Source organism: Podospora pseudocomata, chromosome 3 (genome assembly GCF_035222375.1).
Source record: "Podospora pseudocomata strain CBS 415.72m chromosome 3, whole genome shotgun sequence".
Taxonomy (NCBI): Eukaryota; Fungi; Ascomycota; class Sordariomycetes; order Sordariales; family Podosporaceae; genus Podospora; species Podospora pseudocomata.
The window spans coordinates 3,003,470-3,017,459 of NC_085887.1; the positions used below are offsets into that span (position 1 = coordinate 3,003,470).

A 13,990-nucleotide genomic window follows, 5' to 3' on the forward strand; every position below is an offset into this window, starting at 1 on the left:
GTCACGAAACAGCACCGGAGGAAAGCCGTCGGACCTGTGGCTCGTCGGATGTCTGAATCGTACGGCCATACTAACATGGATTTTTCTGCGAGGTTGTCTTTATAGGCTGTTGAGGCAAGCTGCCTTGAAACAAGTTCGATGGGTACAAGAGCTGGGATCCCTTTGCGGAAAGCTCTTGAAGAAGCTTATTGTCCTCCCTCTTCTTGCTGCTGCGACCCGTAACTTGGTGAGGCCGTGCTACTCGGTCTGTAACAATAGCCAGGACAAGGTTGCTCGATGTTGTTGTTTGTTTCTTGTTGGGGCCCGTTTGAAGCCGTTGAGCTAGGGATTAACATGCGGCCACGCAGCCCATTGCTGATCATAGTCGACCGCCCCATGGAGTTGAAACGTTGAAACAGGCGCAGCTTTGGAGCTCATGTGCCGGTCCCAGCCCAGTCCGACGCAGCAGAAGAGGAGGTCATACAGGACCAGTTGGAGATGCACATGCAGCACAAGCTCTTTTGCCTCTCGGGATCTCGCATGCATGTATGCATCTGTGACCTCTGTGCCCCTCATCATGACACTGACACTGAGGATTTTTGGAGGCGTGCTGAAGGCTGGAGTGTCTCCGTAAAGCTTGTCAACTCGAAACTGGGCGTTCCCTGCTTGCTGCGGGCTGTTTGCTGTGAGAGGCTTCCCCACCATGTCGTCTGGAATCGCATCTCCTCATCTTAATGTCCTGGGGTGGTGCAGAGTGGGCGTTGCGGTTGGTGGTTCGGATGCGAGTCTGCGATAACCGCCTGTCCATCTGTGTTGCAGTCATTTTACTTTTTCATAATAACCAGCGTCGAAAAACAAAAATAAATAAGCGGAAAAGTACCGACAGGCACACACACACACACACACACACACACACACACACACACACACACACACACACACACACACACAGGCACACACACACAGGCACACAGGTACTTGTACAGAACTAAGGTACTCCGTATTGTACTCTGTAGATGGGGTGTGATGTGAGCTCGATGCGATGCGGGATGTCACGGCAGGGGTTCTTGGATATTTATTTCTTGGGGCTAGCTGCTCATTGGCGGATTGAATAATTTTAGCCCCTCCATCAGGACCCCCTTTTTTTCTGGAACTGGAAGTCGCGGTCTGGCCTAGCAACCAGTCCAAAGCGTCCAAGCAGCACCTTGGATCAGCACCACGACACACGTGCGGTCACCGCCTTCCTTCCAGGGCCCTGGTTCATCTCCCAGAAGAGGGGGGGGTAATCTGTGTTGCTGCCCTGTTCCTGCTCTGTCCGCTCTGTCTGCCCATAACCCCCCCCCACTAAGAACCTTCCCAATTTCCTGACCTGATCGCATTGTCTTCGTCTTGATCGTTGCTTCGAACAAGATAATAAACAGCCCGCTGCTCGCTCGTTGTTTCACCAGCAGTTTCTCCTTCTGCTTCTGCTTCTGCTTTGCCCAAGCTTCTTCCTACCTTCCAGTTGACTTTCTCCACAATGGCTGACATGTAAGTTCAACCTTCCTTGACGGCCTCGTGCTGACCGCCTAAAGCTCCCCGTTGGGCTTTGAATTCGACTGTTATACTAAACTCAAACTCTCCTCGACAGTAAGGTCGACGTTCTCGTTATCGGTGCTGGCCCAACCGGTTTGGGTGCTGCTAAGCGTCTCAACCACATCGTGAGTTTACCCCAGGCGCTGGGGCGTCGCATACCGTTTCCGCGCCCAACTCTCTGACAACGCAACAGAACGGTCCCTCGTGGCTGATCCTCGACGCCAACGAGAAGGCTGGCGGTCTTGCGTCTACCGATGTCACTCCTGAAGGCTTCGTAAGTATCTCGATTCATTTCATAGCCCGTTACTTTATCGGCAAGTCAACTTTGGGCAGCTGCTGATAATCACCGTGTTGCTTAGCTCTACGATGTTGGTGGCCATGTCATCTTCTCTCACTACAAGTACTTCGATGACTGCATCGACGAGGCCCTCCCAAAGCCAGACGACTGGTACACCCACCAGCGTATCTCATACGTTCGTTACAAGGGCCAATGGGTTCCCTACCCATTCCAGAACAACATCTCGATGCTTCCCAAGGAGGACCAGGTCAAGTGCATCGACGGCTTGATCGATGCCGCCATGGCTGCCCGCGTTGCCACCGATAAGCCCAAGAACTTTGACGAGTGGATTCTCCGGACGTGCGGTGAGGGCGTTGCCGACGTCTTCATGAGACCCTACAACTACAAGGTGTGGGCTGTTCCCACCACCAAGGTATGAAGACTCTGCGTGTGAATGACTCTTGCGGTGAGCATCTGGCTGACTTGGCTGCTCATTACAGATGCAATGTCAGTGGCTCGGCGAGCGTGTCGCCGCCCCCGACGTTAAGCTGGTGACCCGCAACGTTATCCTCAACAAGACTGCCGGTAACTGGGGCCCCAACGCCACATTCCGCTTCCCCGCCAGAGATGGTACTGGTGGTATCTGGATCGCCGTTTCCGACACTCTGCCCGAGAAGAACAAGCGCTATGGCGAGAAGGGCGAGGTCACCAAGGTCGATGCCGACAAGAAGGTTGTCACCCTCAAGGATGGCACCACCATCGGCTACGACAAGCTGATCAACACCATGGCTGTTGACCACCTCGTTGAGAAGATGGGCAACCAGGAGTTGATCACTCTTTCCAAGGGTCTCTACTACTCCTCCACCCACGTCATTGGTGTTGGTATCCGTGGCGAGCGCCCCGAGCGCATTGGCGACAAGTGCTGGTTGTACTTCCCCGAGGACAACTGCCCCTTCTACCGCGCCACCATTTTCTCCAACTACTCCCCATACAACCAGCCCCAGGCCGACGTCAAGCTGCCCACTCTCTACAAGGCTGATGGCAGCAAGGCTGACTCGAGCGAGGCCAAGCCCGGTCCATACTGGTCCATCATGTTGGAGGTTTCCCAGTCCACCATGAAGCCAGTGGATGAGGAGAACATCCTCAAGGACTGCATCCAAGGTCTTATCAACACGGAGATGATCAAGCCCGAGGACGAGATCATCTCCACCTACCACCGCAAGTTTGACCACGGTTACCCCACCCCATCGCTCGAGCGTGAAGGTGTTCTCAAGGAGCTCCTCCCCAAGCTCCAGGCCCAGGGCATCTGGTCTCGCGGTCGCTTCGGCAGCTGGAGATACGAGGTTGGCAACCAGGACCATTCCTTCATGCTCGGTGTGGAGGCGGTCGACAACATCGTCAGCGGTGCTGTCGAGTTGACCCTCAACTACCCCGACTTTGTCAACTCCCGCGCCAACACGGAGCGGAGACTTGACCAGCCCTTCTACAGCGCAGGGACACCCCCCAAGGAGCTTCCTTCCAGGGAACGGGCGTAAGTGGTTGTGGGATATCCAGTCGGCGATAGTGAGCGCCAGCTATATTGGTAATACAAAGCATATATGGGAATGGGAGCGGGAGTTTTGCGTGTATAGCCTGTCGAGATTTGGGCCGTAGGTGTTGGGTTGGGGCATTTACTTGGAATTTCAAGTAGGTATGCGGGAACGGAATAAAACGATTTCCAGTGACGGTAAAGCAAGGCATAGAGAGATTTCCTGCCAGCTACACGTTATAGAGTCAAAAGATAGAACTAATACAGGCTTGACGGCGTGAACATTTCAGGGCATCGGATCTCTCTGCTAAGGATGCTTGATTGTACTCTGATGCAGATGACATTGCATGTGTTGTGTTCAAAAAGTCAGACATATTGATCTTGTCCCCCGCTCACGTGAAAGGCTGAGCTGAGACGTGGGTGCTGAAGAGACACGAGGCGGCCCGGCACAAACCAGGGGGTTGGCGTGCATTTTCGGTTAGGAATAAGAGAGTGACGTCAACGGCGCTGCAGCTACCAGACGACTTTAAACCTAACGGCAGCCGATGTCCCACGACGACTCGGGCTCTCTGGAGAGGAAAGAAAAATGGCCATGTCCTATGGGGGGTGGCGGGTGTAAGTGATATCTACATTAGAAAACCCTAGTGTAGAATATTATCACACGATGCATGGCATCTGCCCTACTATGCTTGGGCGCGCATCCGGGCCAAGGCAAAAGTTCGCGCGCCTGTTCCGGATCCGTAATTTGTTTCTGCGTTAAAAAAGCACAAGCGCAGAAAGAGGGGCAAGCGATTGAGCCACAAGCTACACGGGCACCGAACAGATGGATTTGGAGCCCGCTCGCTGGGGAAATGGGAAAACTTGGAAATCCGACCACACAGCAAACCCACTTCGTCCTGATTACGGTTTCTGGTATTGCCCATTCCATCCCGGCCATCCCTCCATTCAACCTACCACCAGCACCTACCTATCTTATCCCACATTCCCCTATCCACACTCACTCACACAAACAACTTGCTGCTGCCCGTGGTGTGCTGCTGCTGTGTGATTTGTGTGTGGTCGCCTCGAGTAGTTTTGTTTCCTACTCGACTGTTCCAAATTTGGACCCGCCCTGCCGCCACCCACTCACTGTCGGGCCCGGGGTGCCGTTTCTCTTTCTTGGACTTGCGTTGGGGTTTACTTGGCAGATTTCCTCCTGACCGTTCCGTCCTGGCCATCGTCTGCAGCTGGCCCAATCCTGAGATCTACCTGACCGTATTTGACCATCCTGCACCACCAGACCGATGAACCCGCACTAATTTGTGACCACCTAGGTACTCGAGCTCACCTCAGCCGGTCAATCTTTTGTGTTCCTTTTTACCTACGAGTGCCGTCTGATACCCCATACTTATAACTATACCTACCTATACCTATACCCTAGCCGGTGTAGCTGTTTACCACTCACCAGTCACCGGTTCACCGAGCTGTGATAACTCTCTGGCCGCCTAAACTCCCGCCACAGCTTCGCGACATCTGACCACCCGCCCCCGCGCTTTTCCCAGCACTTCCCTCGCAACTTGAAATCCAGTCACATTTCCGGCGCTGGCCGCTCGATACCGCGCACGAAGGAAACTCGAGATATCTCGTTGCTGCAACGCTGAAAAATTTGGATCGAGTTTCGTGGACTCGACTCAAGGACCCGCTTTGTCTCTGCCATTCGTTCGCCCCCGCTTGCCGACATCCGTTCCCCTCTCCAGCATCAACAGCTTCGAGGCCATGAGCTGAACGGAATATGACGACCTTCGCGACCACCCCTGCCTGACGAGCCTGTGATCCCTGAGTCCGCGGGGCTTTGTTCGAGTTTCCGCGACTATGGATACCGCCGCGAGGCTGCTCGACGAGCAGCTCGAGTCCCCGGCCCGCCTCTTCGAGAGGCTGCATCAGATTTCTGGCTATGTTTGGGACGACTCAAGGCCACCATTTCATTCAACCTACGATAATTGGCACATATATGGGACGAGATTTGTTTCGCCGTTTTCCAGCGGGGGGGCTGTTCCGACATCACCGGCGCCTCACAACAGTCCAGCAAGCCAGCCGGGCGTTGCCGGTTTCACCCTACCTCCCGCGCATCGACCGTCCTCCCGCGACCACCGCCCATCGACATCGTCTCAGCTTAGCGAAGTCGGCAGCGAACGTTCCGCCACCTCTCCCCCAGTAATCCTGCCCACTGGGTCCGATGTCCCGGTGATAGAAGAGCCGGTAGTGGCTCGGGTGTCATATCACGTACTACGAGAGGAGAGGACTTTTCATATTTTTAAAAGCTTGATCGCACACACCGATTCGAGTGCCGAACGCGAACGGATAGTAAAACCGCTCGATATAATTCGACTTCCAGCTTTACCAGGAGATAGAGGGGCCGTCATTGTCACAGTCTATGAGGATCCCGGGCCCAACTACCTGTGGGATGTCTTGGATTTGGGACCTGCTTTTTATTATGCGAAGAAGCATGGAGATGGGTGGGAGCCTTCCCGTCCTGGGCACACTGGGCACAAACTAGCCCCTCCCATCAGCTTACAGCACTTTTTGGACTTTGCCATTGGGTCGGCGCAAAGTCTGGAAATGATCCATCATGGGCAAGGCACGATCCACGGCGAAATACGTGGCGACACATTCCACTATAATGTCGAAACAAATAAGGTGAAGCTGGTGTGCCTTGGCTCAGGGTTGAGATCATTTGAGCATGGACTCACCAGCACCGGTTGGTCGGCCTTATCAAGAGAACTAGGCGCAAAGCACAAGCTGCAATACATCAGTCCCGAGCAAACCGGACGGATGCCGGCCGAACCGGATACCCGGACAGACATATACTCGTTAGGTGCTCTGTTCTGGAGCCTTCTTACCCAACATCCCGTATTTCACGGAGAATCCCCCCTCGACGTTGTACAAGGCGTGCTCAGTCGCAGGATACCCAGCATTTCAACATTCCGAATAGATGTCCCCGAGGTGATTGGGCGTATCATCCAGAAGTGCACCGCAAAAAATGTTAATGACAGGTACTATTCCGCCAGCGGTCTTCGGCATGACCTGACCTGGGTGAAGAAGTTGCTTGGGGTGGGAGATTTACAAGCTTTGAAGGACATGAAAATTGGCACCAACGACGTCTCGTCCTTTTTTAGACTGCCATCATCGATGATTGGACGGGAGCGGGAACGGGCCGAGCTCCTCAAAGTAATCGATAGAGTGGCCAAGAGACACAGTCTGGCTCTGAATGGTGCTGCCGCACATCGCCAGTCTGATGGCTCAAACGTATCGACCGAGGTGGACGCTGCCGATGTTTCGAGTGATGGAGCCAGCTCTGCCGAAGGGACGAACCGCTTTGGGACCTCAGTTACAAACAAGGATCGACGGAGCAGTCTTTATCACTCTGCTGTGGGCGTCGATTCCGTGGGCGCCTACACAGAGGTCAACTCGTCTGGGGCCGTGAGACCACCCCGGCCGTGGGATCGGCAACACAGCGTGTCTCTAAAAGAATCGGTCCAGAGCGCGGAAGCAAGCACGTCAGAACCTTCTTGGCGGAGTGCCGCGGTGGCAACCAACGGGACCGACTCTTCAGCGGCTAGCATATCCCGACCACTCGGCCCTGCAAAATATCGGAAGCAAGGCCAGTGTGAGATTGTGATGATCGAAGGTGCAGGTGGGCTCGGCAAGACCTGTCTGGTTCAGTCCGTTCTGGTGGATGCCCGCAGAATGGGCTATTGCGCAACAGCCAAGTTCGACACTGCAAGGAGGACAGCCTACGGGCCCCTCATCAAGCTGTTGTCTTCCCTTTTCCGCCAAGTCTGGGGGGAGAGGAACACAGATACCCCGTTTCATCAGGCTTTGAAGCAATCCGTCCGTCCCACATGGCCCACATTGCACAAGGTGCTAGGTCTTCCTGAGCATATGCTCCCACGTCTAGATACGCCCCTTGGGAGATCATCTTCCAGTCCTCAGCCTCCGAAATCTAACAACTTGAGGAGGCGACCTTCTTCGCCAGAATTCTCTGGCGCTTCTTCAAAACTGGGAGCTTCCTCGGCTTCTTCCTCGGCCCAAAGCACCCAAGAATTCCTTCGAGGCGGCTCAACTACCAAAGTAAACCGTCTCGCCAACATCTTCCTCGACGTTTTGCGACTATTCACACGCCACAAGTTTATTTGTTTCTGTTTGGACGACCTTCACTATGCGGACGACGAGAGTCTGGAGCTCATCACGCAGATTGTCAATGCCAAACTGCAGATGGTGCTCATAATCACTTACCGTCCAGACGAAATGTCTCCCGAAAAGCTATATACAATAACAAATCCGCCAAAGTCCGAGGATCACCTTCGGGCTTGTTACCCCATAACCACCAAAATCACGCTGGAGCCACTTAGCGAGGAAGAAATTCGAGAGTATGTCTCGACAACGCTCTCGTTACCTAAAGATCAGGTCGTCTCGCTAGCTCTCGTTCTCCAGTCAAAAACAGCAGGAAACCCTTTTTATATGAGGGAGATGCTCAGTGCTGGTCACCGCAAGAAGTGTATCTGGTATGACTACACTGAGGGCCGGTGGAAGTTTGACCTGGATCGGCTGTTTGAGCACTTCCGTGGGGAGCAAGACTACGACGTGCTTGATACAGCATTTATTACCCGTCGTCTGGGAGAGCTACCACAGGAATCGAGATCAATCCTGGCCTGGGCTGCTCTCATTGGGCAGACGTTTTCCCTCGATCTTATCGAAAAGTTGATGGAAGGCGAGTTCTACTATACCGACGACAACCAAGACGGGAGTGATGACTGCGCCATCCTTCCGCATGGGAAGCAGGACATCTTTGCAGGGCTGGAAGCTGCCATCCAGGCGTACATCATCATCCCAGGAGACCGGGATGACCAGTTCCGCTTCGCTCACGACAGATATATCCAGGCTGCGTCTGCGCTCAGAGAGTGCAACTCGCTGAAGATGCACTTCGTCATTGCTCGCACGCTCCTCGCGCATTTCCCCAAATTCCAAGAAAACACGGCTTCCCATATTTGCGAATCAATCGAAGTCATCAAAAAGCGAATATCGGAAAGGGCACCGTTCCGAAAGGTCTTGATGGAGCGGGCAGGAGAGGCGGTCGAGAGCGGCGCGCGACCCACAGCGGCAAAGTATTACAGCAATGCTCTAGCTCTGCTGCAGTCGGACCCATGGAATGACGATGCGCCGGATGTGTCGTATGAGGAAACACTCCAGCTACATCGTCGGGCTGCTGAGTGCTTTTTGTACATGGGCCGTCCCCCCTCGGCAAACATGCTTCTGCAGACAATGATTGAGAACGCAAGGTCACCGCTTGACAAGACTCCTGCTTGGGTGCTGCAGTCGAGAATTTTTGCTCAGAGCGGTGACTCTGCCCAGGCCTTGACGTCGTTGCGGCAGTGTTTGCGGGCGTTTGGCGTCAATGTGGACGAATGTCCCACCATGAAGAAATGCGACGAGCAGTTTGAGAAGCTGTCAGTCAAGATTCAAAATATGGACCGTCAAGACGTCATGAATCCACTAGCGTCAAGCGATCCTCCACCCGAATCTCTGGTATCCCTAGGAGCCGTGTTGGCCGAGACAACAAGTGCTGGCTGGTGGAGCGATTGCGTCGTGTTCTACCAGCTTGCCCTGTTGATGGTCGAGACTCACTTTACCAAGGGTCCCTATCCGCAGTCGGGCATGGCGTTTTTGCACATGTCCATGATTGCACTCTCTCGGTTCAACATGGTAGATTTTGCGCAATCTCTGGCGAGCATCTGTTTTGATTTATTACAAAAATCATCGGACCCATTTTCCTTGGTCCGGGGCTACATGATCTACGCCAACTTCATCGGCAACATTCAAGACCTCACCGGGGCCACTGTGGAGCAGCTGGAAGCCAACGTGCTGGCGGCAGCTCCCTTGGGAGATAGAGTCTCCGTCATTCTTAGCTTTGGGCTTCTTGCTCTGCTCAAGTTCTTTGCCAGTCAGGACTGTGCCGAACTCGAGGTTTACTGCCAGTTTGCCTGCGACGACATCCCCAGCTGGCACCTCGACACAAAGGGCGGCACGCTTCTGATAAGTGTACGCCAGCTTTGCCGCGCTCTGCAGGGAAAAACCCGAGCATCTCAACCGCTTGAGGTTATGAACGATGATCAGCACGACGCTTCGACCTACAAGAACTGGCTGAATACGCACACCAACAATGGCGGCAGGTCGCTCCTACTCTACGAGACAATGGAAATCGTACCACTCTTCCTCTACGGGCACTACGGGCGAGCCATGGAAATTGGAAAGGCGTGCTTGGAACAGGCGGAACTTTTGTGGTCCGCTCGAAACACCAGGCTAGCCATGTTCTTTTACGGCTTGGCTCTGGCCGGCACGGTGCTCCGGGAACAGCAGGACCCTCGCGAGCCACCAAAGGGGGACCCCAAGGTTCGACGTGATGAAGCGATTCGCAAGGTGGAAGAGCTCAACCGGAAGATCAAGGATTGGAAGGCTGTTCACAATGTCAACTATCTTGCCTGGTCTAAGCTCCTTGATGCTCAGGTCTCGGAGATGCTGGGCAATCATGGGATAGCCATTCGGCAGTACGAGGAGGCGCTCGACCACGCGTCGGAGCATGGTTTTGTGTTTGAGGAGGCACTTGGAAACTACCTGATGGCCAACATCTTCATTAGGAATGCTGCGAGACGGTCGGCCAGGTCAGCCCTTCGAGATGCTGTTAGTCTGTACCGCCAGTTTGGTGCTACGGGCATTGCGGACCTCATTGAGACTGAGCACAGTATTCTTCTACATGGGCCGGCTGGCAACCTTCGAACGTGTGATGCCGGGGTTCAGACGGACTTCTTCGGCGATACAGCGTCGGTTCAGTACCGTGGTGTTGACACTGAGGAGTCGCAGCAGTCGACGCGTGCGGCGGTGGCGGCGCTCAAGGGGGAGCGGATGATGGCGTGGAGAGGGTCCATGCAGCCAGAGGCGGGGGCCGGTCTGCCTGCGCTTGATATGATCGATTTGCATGGTATTCTCACCTCTTCGCAGGCCATCTCTTCGGTGTTGAGGGTTGATGAGCTTCTCCGGACTATGTGCTCTGTGATCTTGCAGGCTTGCAGCGGGTCTGCGACGTTTGCTGCTATTATTGTTCAGGATGAGGGCAGTGTAGATTGGTGCGTGGCTGCAAGTGGCGATTCAGAGAATGGTGCTACGGCTCATATTCCGGGTATTCCGCTCAGCGGCACCGACCTTGTGCCTGAGAACGTTATATTGTACTGCACTCGACTGCGAGAGAAGGTCTTCCTCCAGGATTTGGTCAATGACGAGAGGTTTGGCAACGTCAGCGACCAGTGGTTACGCAAGAACCCAAACAGCAAGGCTGTCATTGCTGTTCCTATTCGTCATGGGAATAGCAAGCCTCTGTTGGGGGTGCTCTATCTCGAAGGCCTCCCTGGATCGTTCACAGATCGCAACGTTACTGTGCTGGAGCTTCTTGTCGGACAAATTAGCATCAGCTACTCCAATGCCTTGTCCATGAAGTCTGTGGAGAGGGTCTCGGCTGAGAATATCTCCATGGTTGAGCTGCAGAAACAGGCTTTGGCGACAGCGATCGAGGCTGAGGCCAAGGCCAAGAATGCTGAAGCAGAGGCCATTCGCAATGTCAAGCTTGCTGAGGAAGCCACAAAGGCCAAGTCAATATTCCTTGCCAATGTCTCTCACGAGCTGCGCACGCCACTCAATGGTGTCATTGGCAACTCGGAACTTCTCCGTGACAGCGGCCTCAACAGAGAGCAGATGGAGATGGCGGATTCCATCAGAGTATCGGCAGATTTATTGCTCACGGTTATCAACGACATCCTCGACTTTTCACGCATGGAAGCGGACAAGATGAAGCTGTACATTATCGCCTTCAACCCGGAGGAGATGGTCCGAGAAGTGGTACGAGCAGTCTCTTACAGCAACCGGGAGAAGACGTCCAAAAAGAACGTTAAGATTGTCCAAGACATCAATCTCCCGCCTATGCTCATCTACGGAGACCCGATACGTCTGCACCAAGTACTCGGCAACCTGATAGGAAACAGTTTGAAGTTCACCGAGGACGGGTCCATCACCATCGGCGCTCGGATCGACGAGGAGACTCCTGACAAAGCCACCTTGACGTTCTGGGTCAAGGACACGGGCATTGGTATCTCCCAGCAGCACCTCGAAAACCTGTTCCAGCCCTTCAGCCAAGCAGACGCCAGCACAGCGAGAAAGTATGGCGGTAGCGGTCTTGGGTTGAGTATCTGCAAATCCTTGATCGAGACGATGATGGAAGGCACGATCCAGCTCGAAAGCGAAGAAAACGTCGGCACCACGGCCTGGTTCACGGTGACTTTTGAAAAAGCCAAGCCAGAGGTGGTGGCGGGCGACGAGCAAGCTCTTGCCAATGGCGACGACGGCCTGCTCCCGGTTGAATCCGCCTACCGGCAACAACAATCAAACTCTGAAAACTCGTCCGACAGCATCACACTGACAGGCGGTTTCCAACCTTCCTCCTCCCACCCACCTCTGCCCCCGGCCCCGCCAAACCTAACCCAGATCCCTAAAGATGAGCTGAGGATCTGCATAGCGGAAGACAACGCCATCAACGCCAAGATTGCGATGCAGTACATGCAACGCTTGGGTTACCCAAACGTGGACACGTATGAGAACGGCCTCAAGGCGGTGGAGGGGTTGAGGGAGAAGGCGAAGGAAGGGAGGCCGTATCACATCATCCTGATGGACGTGCAGATGCCTGTGCTGGACGGGTACGAGGCGACGAAGCTGCTGAGGACGGACGAGCTGGAGAGCGTGAGGAAGGTGCTGGTCATTGCGATGACGGCGAGCGCGATCCAAGGGGATAGGGAGAAGTGTCTGGCGGCGGGGATGAATGATTACTTGGCGAAGCCGGTCCGGGGGGAGGTGCTGAAACGGAAGCTGGAGGCTTACCTTGGGGCGGGGGGGACTACGCCTGCTAGCGGGGGGCCTGTTAATGTTGCTTCTGCTGCGGTTGGGGGTGTAGTGGGGAATGGGGTTGAGAAGAAGAAGGTTGCGGGGGCTGAGGTGGAGGATGAGAAAACTGTGGAGGTTGATGGTGAGCGAGATAAGACTGAGGTAAAGGGGAAGGGGGATGAGAGGGATAAGGGCGGCGGTGGTGGGCATTGACTAGTGGATGTGGTCACGGTTGGGGGTTGTGTTGCGGCTGGGGTGCTGGTGGGTTTGTGGTTAGTGTATTGAAGATGTTTTATCGTTGTTGTTGTTGTGAGAAAGTTTGTTTGAATTCAGGTTGTATGTTGATGGTGGTCGTGGGTGTTGTGAAAAAGAAAGAAGAAAGAAAGAAAGAGGAGAGAGAGATTTATATCATGAGCATTTGCAATTGGGGAAATTTAGGGCAAAGGGATATCTTTTTTTATCATCATTTTTATATCATATGAGTGAGAGAGCGAGAGAGAGAGAGAGAGAGAGTTTTTGGAAAGTTTGGAACAAATTTACTTTTTTTTTTTTTCTCTTTTTCTCTTTTTCGGGGGTTTGGTATCTCTTTTTGGTTGTTGCTGTTGCTTTTTGTTGTTGTGGTTGTGGTTGTTGTGGTTGTGGTTGTTGTGGTTGTGGTTGTTGTGGTTGTGGTTGTTGTGGTTGTGGTTGTTGTGGTTTGCGTAGATACCTTTATGCATGCATATTTTAGGTTTTATGTTTTCTCTTTTTTTTTTTTTTTTTTTTTTTTTTTGGATGTTTGGATTGGGGATCGGTGGCAAACTTGATGATAATTATGGTTATGTATGTATGTACTATGTGCCTAGGTTTTTTGTCAGGTTTGGGATGGATTGGGGAAGGGGTGGGGGGGTGCGGGAGTAAATGTAGAGAGGAATATATACGTGTTTTATACCTTGTATATATTGTCGCGGTTCACTTGATATCATCTAAACCGAGATGAAGTTACAAATGGCTGGGTGTATCAATACAGAAATATCACCCTCTCCTCCGCCAAAAAGTCGAATAAGGCTGAAGCAGGTGGTTGCTCTGTGTATAGCCTCGACATGTCGTCACCTGGCCCTGGCCCAGCGAAGAGACCTACTCGGTAAAAGTGTTGGTGTTGTGGGGAACCACCACCACTCGTCTTTGGTGGTGGTGATGGTGGGAGTATAGGATATAAAACCAGACCAAGCGGGTCAATGCTGCTATACCGACCCACCAAGGCCAGCTGGCAGCGGGAGAGGAGGAGGTCAAATTTGACGTCGTCGTTGTCGTCGTCGTCGTCGTTGTCGTCGTCGTCGTCGTTGTCGTCGTCGTCGTCGTTGTCGTCGTCGTCGTTGTCGTCGTCGTCGTCGTCCAGTGTCCTCTGGTTCGTGTGACTGTTGTTGTGGTTGGGTGCAAAGTCTAGCGTGACGAGACAGAGCGGGTGTAGGTTATATCGGAGCTCGAACTCGGTCGAGACAGGGGGGCGGTGGTGGTGATGGTGAATTGGTGATCCGACGGAGAAGACCCGCCTATTGTCTGGCATGGTGGCAAAGTCCAAGACTTGGGTTGTGATGTGGAGGTGGGGGTTTGGTCGGATGGCGCCGAAGGGGTTCCTCTCCCCCAGGGGGGTGGTGTTGTGTGTGTTGAGGATTTCCATTTCGGGTTTG

General features: G+C 53.6%; 3 protein-coding genes across 3 annotated transcripts; 2 read left to right on the plus strand and 1 right to left on the minus strand.

Annotated features, from left to right (window-relative positions):
* The first annotated feature begins 808 nt into the window (after window positions 1-808).
* Window positions 809-3,690, plus strand: QC762_308490 (uncharacterized protein). Its single transcript, XM_062889143.1, has 6 exons — window positions 809-905; window positions 946-1,509; window positions 1,610-1,679; window positions 1,748-1,828; window positions 1,914-2,264; window positions 2,332-3,690. Exons 2-6 carry the CDS (start codon window positions 1,499-1,501, stop codon window positions 3,364-3,366), a joined length of 1,548 nt encoding a protein of 515 aa, XP_062745094.1. The 5' UTR covers window positions 809-905; window positions 946-1,498; the 3' UTR covers window positions 3,367-3,690.
* A 1,520-nt stretch (window positions 3,691-5,210) lies between these two features.
* CHK1 (Chk1 protein kinase) lies at window positions 5,211-12,533 on the plus strand (the record flags this gene model as incomplete). Its single annotated transcript, XM_062889144.1, has 1 exon — window positions 5,211-12,533. One exon carries the CDS (start codon window positions 5,211-5,213, stop codon window positions 12,531-12,533), a length of 7,323 nt encoding a protein of 2,440 aa, XP_062745095.1.
* A 787-nt stretch (window positions 12,534-13,320) lies between these two features.
* On the minus strand, window positions 13,321-13,980 carry QC762_0057120 (uncharacterized protein; the record flags this gene model as incomplete). Its single annotated transcript, XM_062883558.1, has 2 exons — window positions 13,321-13,482; window positions 13,558-13,980. The coding sequence occupies 2 exons, from the start codon at window positions 13,978-13,980 to the stop codon at window positions 13,321-13,323; spliced, it is 585 nt and encodes a 194-aa protein (XP_062745096.1).
* Window positions 13,981-13,990: the final 10 nt, after the last annotated feature.